At 42.5% G+C, this 13585-nt stretch overlaps 1 protein-coding gene across 6 annotated transcripts in view; it reads left to right on the top strand.

The window, feature by feature from the left end:
• Positions 1-1228: 1228 nt before the first annotated feature.
• The window catches only part of SH3D19 (SH3 domain containing 19), a 175122-nt gene continuing 162765 nt past the window's right edge, over positions 1229-13585 (top strand). For 5 of the 6 annotated variants that reach the window (XM_047717627.1, XM_047717630.1, XM_047717626.1 and 2 more), the window contains exon 1: positions 1229-1488. In XM_047717627.1, coding sequence (XP_047573583.1) covers positions 1377-1488 — 112 coding nt within the window. In that variant the 5' untranslated portion in view covers positions 1229-1376. The remainder of the gene's footprint in view (positions 1489-13585) is intronic. The other variant, XM_047717632.1, reaches the window with a different exon arrangement.

Genomic DNA, 13585 nt, shown 5'->3' with positions numbered 1-13585 from the left:
CAAGCTGGAGATAAAGGCCTGTTCATTCCACCAGGGAGTTTCCTACAGGTTCATGTCCAGACAGTGTTCCTGCCAAAAATACTGCTTGGATATTTTTCTGAGATTCTAGGATCTACCCCTCTCTGTGAGAATGCGTGTATATGCAAGTCCTGAACTTAAGATGTGTACTATACAGATACACTTAATAACTTTCTCTCACCTTCTTTTCGCCTTTGAAAAACGTTCACGGAGGAGATCTCATAGCTAAGTGCTTCAAATTAGTTTCTCACTCCAGCGCCAAATCATTTCTTTGCAATTAAACAGGTACATGGATGGTTCTTAAACACATTTTCTTCTAGGGCTTGTGGCCACTTCTTAACCCTAAGGTAAATAGAATACAGCGAGGCTGGGGGAAAAAAAAAACAATTTTTAAAAATTAGACTATGTATTTAGGTTCACAGCAAAATTGAGCTAAGACTGAGATTTCACAAATAACCCCCTTGCACAGCCTCCCCCATTATCAACATCTGGGAGAGAGTGATCCATCCATTTGTTATAACTGAGGAACACATCATAATCTTGACACATCACAATCACCCAGAGCCCACAGTTTACACTGGGGTTCCGTGAATGTTGTACGTGCTATGAGTTTGGACAAATGTATACTGACATGTATTCACCGTTACAATATACAAAATCATTTCACTGCCCTAGAAATCCTGGGTTCTGGCGAGAGTCCATTTAAAAGGGTGCTATGAGAGGAAAAGAAGAAAAGCGTGCAGCCCAGAGGCTTGACCAAACTCCACGTTTGTTCCCAAGTTGAGGGCTCCCAGTCGACGGGCTCTCCAAGTCCAGCCAAGGGAAGGTTGCCCCTCCCCCCCCTTTGTGTAAGTGTCAAGCAAATGGGTTTCCTGTTGACACCCGAATGTCGTGAAAGGGCAGGAAGAGGCCAAGTCACCTCCTCTTTCCCGGCTTCCTATCCCATTTATTTATTTTGTACACGTTTGTTTTGGTCGGGCGGGCGGTTCCAGCGTGTGGCTGTGGGGCGGCCCCAGCGGCGGTAACCCCTCCCCCGGGAGGCGAGGCCTGGCCACCACCCGCCCCATCCCGGCTCCAACTCTGCGGGGCGGGGAAGGGAAGGAGGAAGGGGGAAAGAGTGGGAGACGGAAAGCGGGAGAAGGAGGCCGCTGGTGCGCCGCGAGGAGGCGGGGAAAGCGGCCCGCCCGAGCCAGGCCGCTCCCCCGCGGGCTGCAGGTGGAGTCCGCCGAGGTAGCCGCCGCCGCCGCCGCCTCCCCCGGGCCCGAAGGCGCTGGCGTGGAGCGCGCGGTGCTTGCGGACCCGCCGCCGAGGCCCACGGCTCGTCCGCCGTTCCCGGGCTGTGCCTCTGCGCCTCGTCCATGGCTGAGGGCCGGCGGCGGGAGGACGAGGAGGAAGAGCTGCGCGAGCGCCGCGAGTTCGGGGGCCCGCGCCGCGCCCGGGGCCGTGCGCTGTCGGGCCACTCGGCCGCAGGTGAGGGGCGCGGCCAGCGCGAGGGGCTACGGGGGAGGAGGGGACCGAGGGCCGGGCGCCCCGGGGCCGCGCAGGTCCTGCCCCGGACGGCGGCGGCCGCTCACCCGCCCGGCTGCGACCGGCATCTTTCACGCTGCGCGGGGAGACGCAGGAAGAGTGGCTTTTCCATCCTCGTCCTCACTTTCGGGCCGAGCCCCCCGGGAAATCCAAACTGGTCGGTACCTGCTAGTGGTCCTGGCGGCGAAACCACAGACGTTTTGTGCGCGCTAAATCTAGGAGCTGCTGGCTTGAACTTGGCGGCCCGGGTGACTGACTGCTTGTCTCTAGATGAGTCAGGGCCGGTGCAGAATTCTCTGGGTCCGGCAGTCTCGGGGGACGACCCCGCCCGATGGGTTGGCCTGCTCGGCGGCTACCAGGTGGAACCGTGTGCTGATAGTCAAGTCTGGTTTCGTGTCTCTTGAACTTCGGACCTTTGATTCTGCCCAACCCCCACCGCCTGAGTTCACCAGCTATCTATAGCACTTGCTTTAGAGTTACTCTTTTAGCCCTCCAGTCCAGTATGTGGCATGCCAGAAGGCAGTTCGTTTGGACCGAGACTCATATCTGGGCCTGTAGTTACTTTTATGGTCTTGTGCTTCTGGGTGCACAAAGGCGGCTTGGATCAATAGTTTGGAACTTAAGTGGAAGAGTAGGTAGATCCACACCCCTTCTCTGTTCCTGGGGCAGCTTTTCAATCAAACATAATGGAGAGGAAATTCTTTGCCCTTTGTTTAAAATGGCATTAGCTACGTATCTGCACACTGGAGGGAGGAACAAACTTAGGGAGATGACAACTGGAGGGAGATAGAGAAGTGAGAAAGATTTAGATCAGAACGAGTTAGTAAAGCTTCTTTAGAAAATGGACCATAGTAAACATTCCATCAAGCCATGGAGAAGCTTTTCTGTGTGGCTTAACCTGAGGGAAAATTGGAGAATTAAGAGAAAAGAACAGGTCTGAGGGGAACCAATGAGGGATAGAAAATGGGATGAAGGGAAATAATTTAGTGGAACATAAAGAAATAGTCAATTTGATGCCCTTGGTAGGATCTTGGAACCTTAAAAATAATTCTTGATGCCCATTACAGGGGCTTTTCATCAAAATAAGGCATTTGACTTTCTGCATGAACACTAGTCGTTTTGAAAGTACTTGATAGTTTTGTTCGATATAATCCAGACTAACAAAATCATGGGCAGTTGCTACATACGAATTAATATTTCTTACAAGAATACAATGAAAAAACTTCACAAAGATGTACCTCCATTGATTTGCTGATTTAAACAGTGTAGGTTGCCTTGGATTCCTGTTATCTTCGGCAAAAAGCTTCACTTTCTCTTAAAATGGACTGTAGTGTGGGGGCACCTGGGTGGCTCAGTGGGTTAAAGCCTCTGCCTTTGGCTCAGGTCATGATCCCAGGGTCCTGGGATCGAGCCCCACATTAAGCTCTCTGCTCAGCAGGGATCCTGCTTCTCCCTCTCTCTGCCTGTCTATCTACTTGTGATCTCTCTCTCTGTCAAATAAATAAATAAAATCTTTAAAAAAAAATGGACTGTAGTGTGAAGAATATTGGAGATCAGACTAGATATGATCCAGATATATGTTCATCATTTAGTTGCAATATTTGTGTTTATTCCAAGGCTGGCAGAAGCTTTTCTAGCTTCTGTGATATTACTTTGCTGGACCTGACATTGTGTACGTTTTCACTCAGAAATTGGTGTTTGCAGTTTCTAACCATGTAATATGTCCTATTTCCATTAAGCAGTGAGGGATGGAAATATTATGGAGGGGGCAGAGGGTTAAACTTGCAACAATTGGTCTTCCTTGTTTTGCGATACATTATTTAATAGCTCACATTCCTTTACAAGCTCTTTCTGCTCATTAGTTCACGTGTTTTTTAGACACCATTGCATTCCTTACCAAGCTTGGGCATTCGTCAGTTCTGTTTGTGTTAGATGCTGTTCTCTATCCAAGTGAGAATGTGAACTGACCCAGAGGCTTAGTGTTTCTTCTGCTTATCGTCTGTCTTTCTAATCTTTGACCTCTCCGGCTCTCACTGCTTCCTTCTTCCCCCACGATTTTACAATCTAAATTTTCTCTTTGATCTCACATAACTTGGCACCATACATTTGGGGTTTATGGACTGGGGGAGTCTGTGAACTCCTTCTCTTCCTGCTAACTGTAGGTGTGGTTGGAAGGTGTGTTTATTTTTGCAATATACATTCAGAAGAGTGTATAAAGCCTATAAACTATAAAGTGAAACTCTTGTAACCTGTGTCCAAATCAAGAAATAGAATATTGTCAGTTCCCCAGAAGCAGACTCTGATGCCTCCAGGTCATGGCCTCTTCTCTCCTCTTGAGGAAACTACTTTTTTGACTTTTGCGATTATTATTTCTTCCCTTTCTGTACAGTCTTACCTGTATGCATATGCATCCCTATACAGTATTATTATTTTACCTATTTTAAAACTTTCATATGAGTGGAACCATGCTGTTTGTATTCTTTAGTGTTATGCTTTTTTCACTCAATATTGTTTGTAAGATTTATCCATATTGTTATATGCTGCTGTAGTTTATTTTCGTTGCGTAAATATATCACCCCTTTTGTCTGTCATTTTTTATTGATTTACTGGAGTTCTTACAAAGGAATCTGAAGTTTTGTTGGTTCCATATGTTGCAAATATCTTCTTCCACTCAGGCTTATTTTTAAAAATTTTCTTTATGGTTTCTTTTGATGTGGAAATTCTGAATTTTAATGTAGGTGTATTTATGAGTCTTTATAGTTTGTGTCCCTCTTCCCCCTACTGTGTCACTTGGTTAAGAATGCTTTTCCTGGGGTGCCTGGTTAGCTCAGTGGGTTAAGCCTCTGCCTTTGGCTCAGGTCCTGATCCCAGGGTCCTGGGATCGAGCCCCACATCGGGCTCTCTGCTCCTCGGGGAGTGTGCTTCCTCCTCTCTCCCTCTGCCTGCCTCTCTGCCTACTTGTGATCTCTGTCTGTCAAATAAATAAATAAAATCTTAAAAAAAAAAAAAGAATGCTTTTCCTGGGCGCCTGGGTGGCTCAGTCAGTTAAGTGTCTGCCTTGGGCTCAGGCTGCGGTGCGGGGAGTTGGGGGGCGGTGGTGTTCTGGGGATGAGCCCTGCATCTGGCTCCCTGCTCAGCGGAGAGCCTGGTCGCCCCTCCCAGCCCCCTTCGTGCTCTGCACACGCACTCTCTTGCTCACTCTGGTTCTATCTCAAATAGATAAATAAAATCTTGAAAAGAAATAAAGACAAGTAAATTGAAACTAAGAAATGTGAGAAGACTTAGTCTAAAATAATACAGGTGGTAGGTACCGCCTCACTTCAGTTACTTCTCTTTTGTGTTTTAAGTCATAAACTACAGTTTTTTTGAGTTGATTCATGGGACATTCCAGGTCATATGGCCCAGTTTGCAGTTGTCTAAAAAGTTGAAGAAACTTATTTTAAGTCCCCTGGAAACTATGGATACATTTATATGTTGTTTAAAGACCTGCATTCTCCAAATTCTTTAAGAAGACCTGTCTAGGGGTGCCTGGGTGGCTTAGTTGGTTAAGTGGTTAAGCGGTTAAACGTCTGAATTCGGCTTACCTCATGATCTCAGGGTCCTGGGATCAAACCCTGTGTGGGGCTCCCCACTCAATGGGGAGTCTGCTTATCCCTCTTTCTCTCCCTCTGCCCCTCCACCCCCACTTGTGTGTGTGGTCTCTCTCTCTCTCGATTAAAAAGATAAATTCTTAAAAAAATATATCTAGTTATCCTCTTTAGGATAATATATGCAAAATGGTATAGAAAATACAGGGAACACAAAGAGATTTATAAATAAAATACGATCCCTGTTTTTAAAAGAACATGTCATAGAATTAAGGAAGGTAAGGCTAATACCCTTTATTTTTATTTTGCTTAAAAATAATTCGAGTATAATTAATGTAGTGTGATGTTAGCTTCAGGTGTACAGCATAGTGATTTGACAGTTCTGTACATTACTCAGTGCTCATCGTGACTTGTGTACTTCTTACTCCCCATCACCTATTTCACCTATCCCCCTTCCCACTTCCCCTGTGGTAACCACCAGTTTGTCACTATTTTTTTGCTGTTCTGTATGTTTAGGAGTCTTTTTTTGTCTGTCTTCTTTGTTCACTTGTTTGGTTTCTTAAGTTCCGCACATGAGTGAAATCATATTGTATTTGTCTTTCTCTGACTGACTTACTTGATTTGGCATTATACTCTCTAGCTCCATCCATGTCATTACAAATGGCAAGATTTCGTTCTTTTGATGGCTGAATAATATTCCATTGTGTGTGTGTGTGTGTGTGTGTGTATTTATATATCACATCTTCTTTAAAGATGTGATATATATAAAGATATAAAGAAGATGTGATAGATATATATATCTATATATATCTATCACATCTTCTTTATCCAGTTATCATTGGTGGTCACTTGGGCTCCTTCCGTATCTTGACTATTGTAAATAATGCTGCTATAAACATTAGGGTGCAGGCATCCTTTTGAATTAGTGTTCTAGTATCCTTTGGATGAATACCTAGTAGTGGAATTACTGAATCATGTGGTAATCCTATTTTTAATTTTTTCAAAAGATTTTATTTATTTATTTGACAGAGAGAGACACACAGAGAGAATGAACACAAGCAGGGTGAGCAGGAGAGGGAGAAGCAGGCTCCCTGCTGAGCAGAGAGCCCGATGCGGGGCTCCATCCCAGGACCCTGGGATCATGACCTGAGCCGAAGGCAGCTGCTTAACGACTGAGACACCCAGGCACCCTATTTTTAATTTTTTAAGTAACCTCCCTACTATTTCCCATAGTGGCTCTACCAGTTTGCATTCCCACCAATAGTGCAAGAGGGTTCCTTTTTCTCCACTTCCTCACAACACTTGTTTCTTGTGCTGTTGAGTTTAGCCATTCTGACATGGGTGAGGTGATATCTCATTGTGATTTAGATACACATTTCCCCGATTTTTAGTGATGTTGAGCATTTTTTCATATGTCTGTTGGCCATCTGTAGTCTTCTTGGAGAAATGTTTATTCCTGTCTTCTGCCCATTTTCAATCGGATTATTTTTGTTTTTTGGTGTTAAGTTATTGGAGTTCTTTATATATTTTGGATGCTAACATTGGATTGGTCATTTGCAAATATCTTCGCCCATTCGGTAGGTTGCCTTTCAGTTTTGTTGATTGTTTCTTTGATGTGCAGAAGTTTTTTATTTTGATGCAGTCCTGGTAGTTTTTTTTGGGGGGTGCTTTTTGTTTGTTTTTTTTGTGGGTTTATTTGCTTTTGTTTCCCTTACCCCAGGAGGCATATCTAGAAAAATGGTGCTATGGCCCATGTCAGAGAAATTACTGTCTGTGCTCTCTTCTAGGATTTTTATGGCTTCAGTTCTTACATTAGGTCTTCAATCTATTTTGAGGGTTTTTTTTGTGTGTGTATTGTATAAGAAAGTAATCCAGTTTCACTTTTTTGCATATAGCTATCCAGTTTCTCTAGCACCATTTGTTGAAAAGACTGTCTTTTTCCCACTTCGTATTCTTGCCTCCTTTGTTGTAGATTAATTGACCGTGTCATCATGGGTTTATATCTGAGCTCCCTATTCTGTTGCATTGATCTGTGTCTCTTTTTGTGCCAGTACCATACTGGTTTGATTACTACAGCTTTGGTAGTGTATACTGAAATCTGGGATTGTGATACCTCCAGTTTTGTTCTTTTTCTAAGTTTGCTTTGACTATTTGGGTACTTTTGTGGTTCAATACAAATTTTAGGATAATTTGTTCTAGTTCTGTGAAAAATGCTCTTGGTATTTTGATAGAGATCACATTAAATCTGTATATTGCTTTGAGTAATATGGACTTTTTTTTTCTAAAGATTTTATTTATTTATTTAACAGAGAGAGACACAGCGAGAGAGGGAACACAAGCAGGGTAGCAGACAGAGGGAGAAGCAGGCTCCCCACTGAGCAGGGAGTCTGATGTGGGGCTCCATCCCAGGACCCTGGGATCATGACCTGAGCCAAAGGGAGACACTTCACTGACTGAGCCACCCAGGCACCCTTGGACTTTTTTTTTTTTTAAAGATTTATTTATTTGAGGGAGAGAGCAAGAACCTGTAATCATGAGGGGTGGGGTAGAGGGAGAGAGAGAATCCCAAGCAGCCACCCCACTGAGCATGGAGCCTGCTGTAAGGCTGGATCGTAACCCTGAGATCATTATCTGATCGAAATCAGGAGTCAGACGCTTAACCCAGTGAACCACTCATGTGCCCCTAATAGGGACATTTTAACAGTTATTTGTTCTTCTGGTCCATGAGCATGGAATACCTTTTCATTTGTCTGTGTCATCTTCAGTTTCCTTCATCAGTGTTTTATAGCTTTCAGAGGACAGGTCTTTTACCTCTTTCATTAAATTTTTACCTACTTTATTATTTCTGGTGTAATTATAAATAGAATTGTTTTCTTAATTTTCTGCTACTTCATTATTACTGTATAGAAATACAACAGATTCCTGTGTTTTATATCCTCTGACCTTACATTTATCCGTTCTAGTAGTTTTTTGGTGGAGTCTTAGGGTTTTCTATTTATAGTATCATGTCCTGTGCAAATAGTGAACGTCTTATGTCTCCCTTACCAATTTGGATGCCTTTTATTCTTTTTTTGCTGTCTGACTACTGTGGCTAGGACTTCCAGTACTGTGTTGAATAAAAGTGGTGAGAGTGGACATCCTTAATTGTTCCTAATCTTGGGGGGAAAGCTCTGTTTTTCCCCTATTAAATATGATGTTAGCTGTGGGTTTTTCATATATGGCCTTTATTATGTTGAGGTACGTTCCCTCTAAACGTATTTTGTTGAGGGTTTTTATCATGAGTGGATGTTGTACTGTGTCAAATGCTTTTTCTGCACCTGTTGAAATGACTATATGCTTTTTATCCTTTCTCTTGTGGATGTGATGTATGATGTTGATTGATTTGTGAATATTGAACCATCCTTGTATCCCAGGAATAAATCCCACTTGATCATAGTGAGTGATATTTTTTAATGTATTGTGGATTTGGTTTGCTAATATTTTGTTGAGGATTTTTGCATCTAGGTTCATCATAGATATTGGCCTATAGTTTTTTTTTTGTTGTTGTTTTTTGTTGTTTTTTTTTAAATAGTTGTCTTGATATGGTTTTGGTATCAGGGTAATGACTGTCCTCATAGAATGAATTTGGAGGCTTTCCTTCCTCCTCTGTTTTTCTTGAAACCGTTTGAGAACAATATGTATTAACTCCTTTTTATCTGTTTGGTAGAATTCATCTGTGGAATCATTTGGTCCTGGACTTCGGTTTATTGGGAGTTTTTTGACTACTGATTTAATTTCATTGCTGGTAATCAGTCTGTTCAAATCTTCTGTTTCTTCCTGCTTCAGTTTTGAGAGGTCATATGTTTCTAGGAATTTATCCGTGTCTTCTATTGGGAGCTTGTATGTTTTAGGAATTTATCCATGTCTTCTAGGCTAATACACTTTATAATGAAGGTAAATAAGAATTTAAAGTAGTCCATGATGACTACCAAAGGGACTTTAGCAAAAGAACCAAACTGTCATGGTTCATTTTTTTTGGCTCACCTCTCACAAACTGTGTGACCTTGAACAGGTTACCTAACATCTCGTGTTTCCATTCCTTATTTGTGAAATGGGAATATTAATAAAGTCTATTGCATAGAATTTGAGGATTAAATGAGTTAGTACAGTTAATACCCTTAGAACATGGCGAGGCACGTAGTGAATACCTATAAAGTTATTTGTGTTTATCTATACTGACGTTATTGTTAAAATAGCTGACACTTAACTGAATCCACATTTTTCTTCATTTGGGAGAAGTTAATGGGATTTCAGTTGGTGGAGAAGAAGGAGGTAAACCTGCATCTTCAGCATTTCGTAATCTAATGTAGTTGCTTTGCTTTGGAGTTAATGCATTTTTTAGAAATGCATCAATTTTACAGGACCCCCAAAGACTGAGCGGAGTTCTTCATTTGGCATTTCTTGTCCCATACAGAATTTCAGCATGTCTTGTATAGACCTTTACCTTTTATTTATCATTAAAAATGAAAAGCTCATTTTTGCTTTTCATTCAGTTCAAAGTTAATCATGGTGCATCTCTTTATTCTTCTTTTTGTTAAATTTTGACACGATTCATTGGTGCTTCTAACTTCATTGGCACATTATATTCTGAGGGCAACATACTCTGTTTTCCCTTAGATCATTTCAGCTTTGCTTTCAGTGGTACTTTGGAACTAATCCTCTGAACACTTGGGTTTTAATCAAGTCTCTCTCAATTAACTTTGCTTAGCCTCTAGCAATTTACAGCATCTCTCTGGGCCTTGGTTTTTGCTTTATTAATTGAAAGGATGAGGCTTCCAACTTTACACTTGAAGCTAGGAGATGAAAAGAAAAGTAACTTTTGACTTGGTTTATAGACGTTTGCCAAAATGTGAGATAAGATCTTGGGCAATTTTCTTAGGGCTCTTTGTGAAGTGCTCTATTGATGAGGGAGAATACAAAAGTGCAAAGCTCAAGACTTTCCTCACCTGGAGAGAGCAGTTACATTAGCTTCAATTGTCCTGCGCGCTTAAGACAGGGCCTCCAGGGGCACTTGGTTGGCTCAGTGGGTTAAACCTCTGCCTTCGGCTCAGGTCATGATCCTCAGGGTCCTGGGATCGAGTCCTGCATCAGGCTCTCTGCTCAGTGGGGAGCCTACTTCCCCCTTTCTCTCTCTCTGCCTGCCTCTCTGCCTACTTGTGATCTCTGTCAAATAAATAAATAAATAAAATCTTAAAAAAAAAAAAAAGGAGATCCACTGATGAAGTGATGATCTACCTTGGCAATGGAAAACACGAGATGTGTTTTAGGGAATTTATAGTAAGGAGGGTCGGTATGATGGGAATATTATCAATTAAGTACAAGTTGCAAATATGTGTTTAGTAGCTTTGGAGCATAGAGGGGGTTAAGGTTGGGGAGGAAGTGGAAAGAGCCTGACACAAAGCAGGAAGGTAGCCTGCCTTCTTGTTTACAAGGAGGTAGAAATCAGTTCTGTTCTCTCATTAACTATAGGCCTCATCTTTAGGAGCTCTAAGCTTGCCTTTGGGTTGGAAATGGGTATATGGGGGAGTGTTGGGGCATACAGGCTGTAGACCATCTTATTTATTTATTTATTTAAGATTTATGTATTTGAGAGAGAGAGCATGCATGAGCGAGAGAAAGGGGAAGGAAGGGCAGAGGGAGAGGGAGAGAATCTCAGACTCCACATTGAGCACGGAGCCTGATGTAGGGCTCCATCCTACAACCCTGAGATCAGGACCTGAGTTGAAATCAAGAGTCTTAATCAACTGAGCCACCCAGGTGCCCCCCTCTTTCTTAAATAAGCTTCGTTTTTAATTTTTTTAATTTTAATTTTTTATTTTATTTTATTTTATTTTATTTGATAGACAGATTGCAAGTAGGCTGAGAGGCAGGCAGAGAGAGAGGAGGGAAGCAGGCTCCCCGCTGAGCAGAGAGACAGATGTGGGGCTCGATCCCAGGACCCTGAGATCATGACCTGAGCCTAAGGCAGAGGCTTTAATCCACTGAGCCACCCAGGTGCCCCGATTTTCCTTCTTTTTGATGATCTTGACAGTGTTGAGGGTTACTGGCCAGATATTTTTGTAGGATGTCACTCTTGGGATTTGTCTGATACGTTTTCTCGTGTTTAGAGTGGAGCTATGGGTGTTTGGGAAGTATGAATGTTTGCCACATTTTTATTGTATATTAAGTGTACATAATATTAACATCATTTATCACTGTTGATATTGACTTGATCATTCAGCTGAGTTAGTATATTTCAGGTTTCTCTACTTCGGGGTTACGCTATCCACCCCCAAACCCCTTTCCATCCCGTAGGAAGTGAAGGAAATCACTGTGCATGGCCCACACTTAAGGAAGAAGGAGTTATGCTCTTACTTCTTGAGGGCAGAGTATCTACATCATTTTTTTTTTAATCCCTCTGCGTGAGAGATACCATTCTTTTTTTTTACTGTCTCCTTGATTTCTTGAGGTTCTCTAAACATATGCATTGGGGTTGTCTTTAGACCCTGCTTTGGGAGGGGAATGTAAGCTCAATTCCTGAACCCTAATTCTGCCCAGAATATCTGGTGTGTCCTGATGTCAGGCACATAATTTCATTTCATAATTAGAAAGGAGAGGCATAAAATACATATGTCTGATTGAGGTGTCCTGTGATTAAAACTCATTCATACTAGAGTATCAGCATGTACAAAGGGCTAATATGAGTTGCGTTTCAGTTTTGGATATGGAGAGGAAGTTAGAGTAGGAGAGGAATTTGGAAAAGCACTGGACTCAGATAACCAAATAATAACCAGTTAATATTTATTGTGCATTTGGTACCAGGTAATATTGTAGTTGTTTTACGTTTAGTCCTTATGCCAATTCTATATGGTAGATGTGATGATTTCCTTCACTTGTACAGATAGAGGAACATGAGACCTAGGAGGGGTAAGTTATCTACTCAAGGTCACACAGCTAGGAAGTGACAGAGACTCCTAGTTGCCTACCCAGTATTCATCTCCTTCTTCCCTTAGTCAGTGGAACCCTGTATTGCCAAATGTGGCAGTGTGCCCACCTTGAAACTACTTCTACCAGCTTACTAATGAGATGCAAGTAAAAGTTGAGTGGGGTTTCTAGGAAAGTACTTTAAAGAGGGGACTCAGGGGGGCGCCTGGGTGGCTCAGTCGGTTAAGCCTCTGCCTTTTGCTCAGGTCAGATGGAGCCCCACCTCTGGCTCCCTTTATCTGAGAAAACAAACTATTTGGTTAAAGCCACTGTTATCTTCGGCCTGTACAACTAGCAGCTGAATGCTATTCCTGACTGATACAAATCTAATTTGATCTTATTTTCTCTCCTTACCACCAGGGTTAATGCATTTTGATAACATGAGGTTACCTGAGGATACCTAGATTCTTGTTGCTGTTTTGTTCTTTATTATAATGTGACCAGGGAAAAATTCACTTAAAGCAGCCCCCCCCACCCCAATCTCTTGAAAGGGAGTTACTCATTTATTTATTTATTATTATTATTATTTTTTAAATTTTATTTTAAAACATATATTTTTATCCCCAGGGGTACAGGTCTGCGAATCGCCAGGTCTACACACTTCACAGCACTCACCCTAGCACACACCCTCCCCAATATCCATAACCCCCCTCTCCCAATCCCCCTCCCCCCATCAACCCTCAGTTTGTTTTGTGAGATTAAGAGTCACTTATGGTTTGTCGGGAGTTACTCATTTTTTTTTTTTTAAGATTTTATTTATTTATTTGACAGAGAGAAATCACAAGTAAGCAGAGAGGCAGGCAGAGAGAGAGGAGGAAGCAGGCTCCCCGCTGAGCAGAAAGCCCGATGTGGGGCTCGAACCCAGGACCTGGGATCATGACCTGAGCCGAAGGCAGCGGCTCAACCCACTGAGCCACCCAGGCGCCCCAAAGGGAGTTACTCATTCTTAAACTGCTTTACAAGTGTATTCCAGGGAAGGTGCTAGTTCCCTTTTGTGACTTAGAGTTCTTCAAGAGGGTGACAGTCCTCCTAGGACAAGTTGAAGGGAGCTGAAAAGGAAACCTGTAGGATCTGAAAACAGTTTTCTGATGTTGTCCTTTTGCTTATTACCAGGTCAGAATATTTCTTGGGGAATAAGTAAATGGAAGCGGTGATGGGAGGTGATTTTTGTCCCTCCTTTGCTGCATATGAGCAGGTTCACAATTGCATTGCTGATGAGCCGTACAATGCATGCCAGGCCTGCCGCTTAGGATTCAGAGTTCATTTGAGTTTGATAGGGCTGCCTTCATTGTTCTGGAGCATTGTTAACTGAAAATACATTAATCAAGGAATCACTATACTGGGAGATAACTAAATGCTTTTTCTCTGAGAGCTGGCCAAGAACAAGGGGCGCAGAAGACAAGTTTTGCATAACCTGTGGAGAATTAGCTTTTCTCACAGTAAGAATTATC

The sequence above is a fragment of the Lutra lutra genome, chromosome 2 (assembly GCF_902655055.1).
Source record: "Lutra lutra chromosome 2, mLutLut1.2, whole genome shotgun sequence".
Taxonomy (NCBI): domain Eukaryota; kingdom Metazoa; phylum Chordata; class Mammalia; order Carnivora; family Mustelidae; genus Lutra; species Lutra lutra.
The sequence above is the reverse complement of the archived record's forward strand: the minus strand, read 5'-3'. Positions and strand labels throughout refer to the sequence as shown.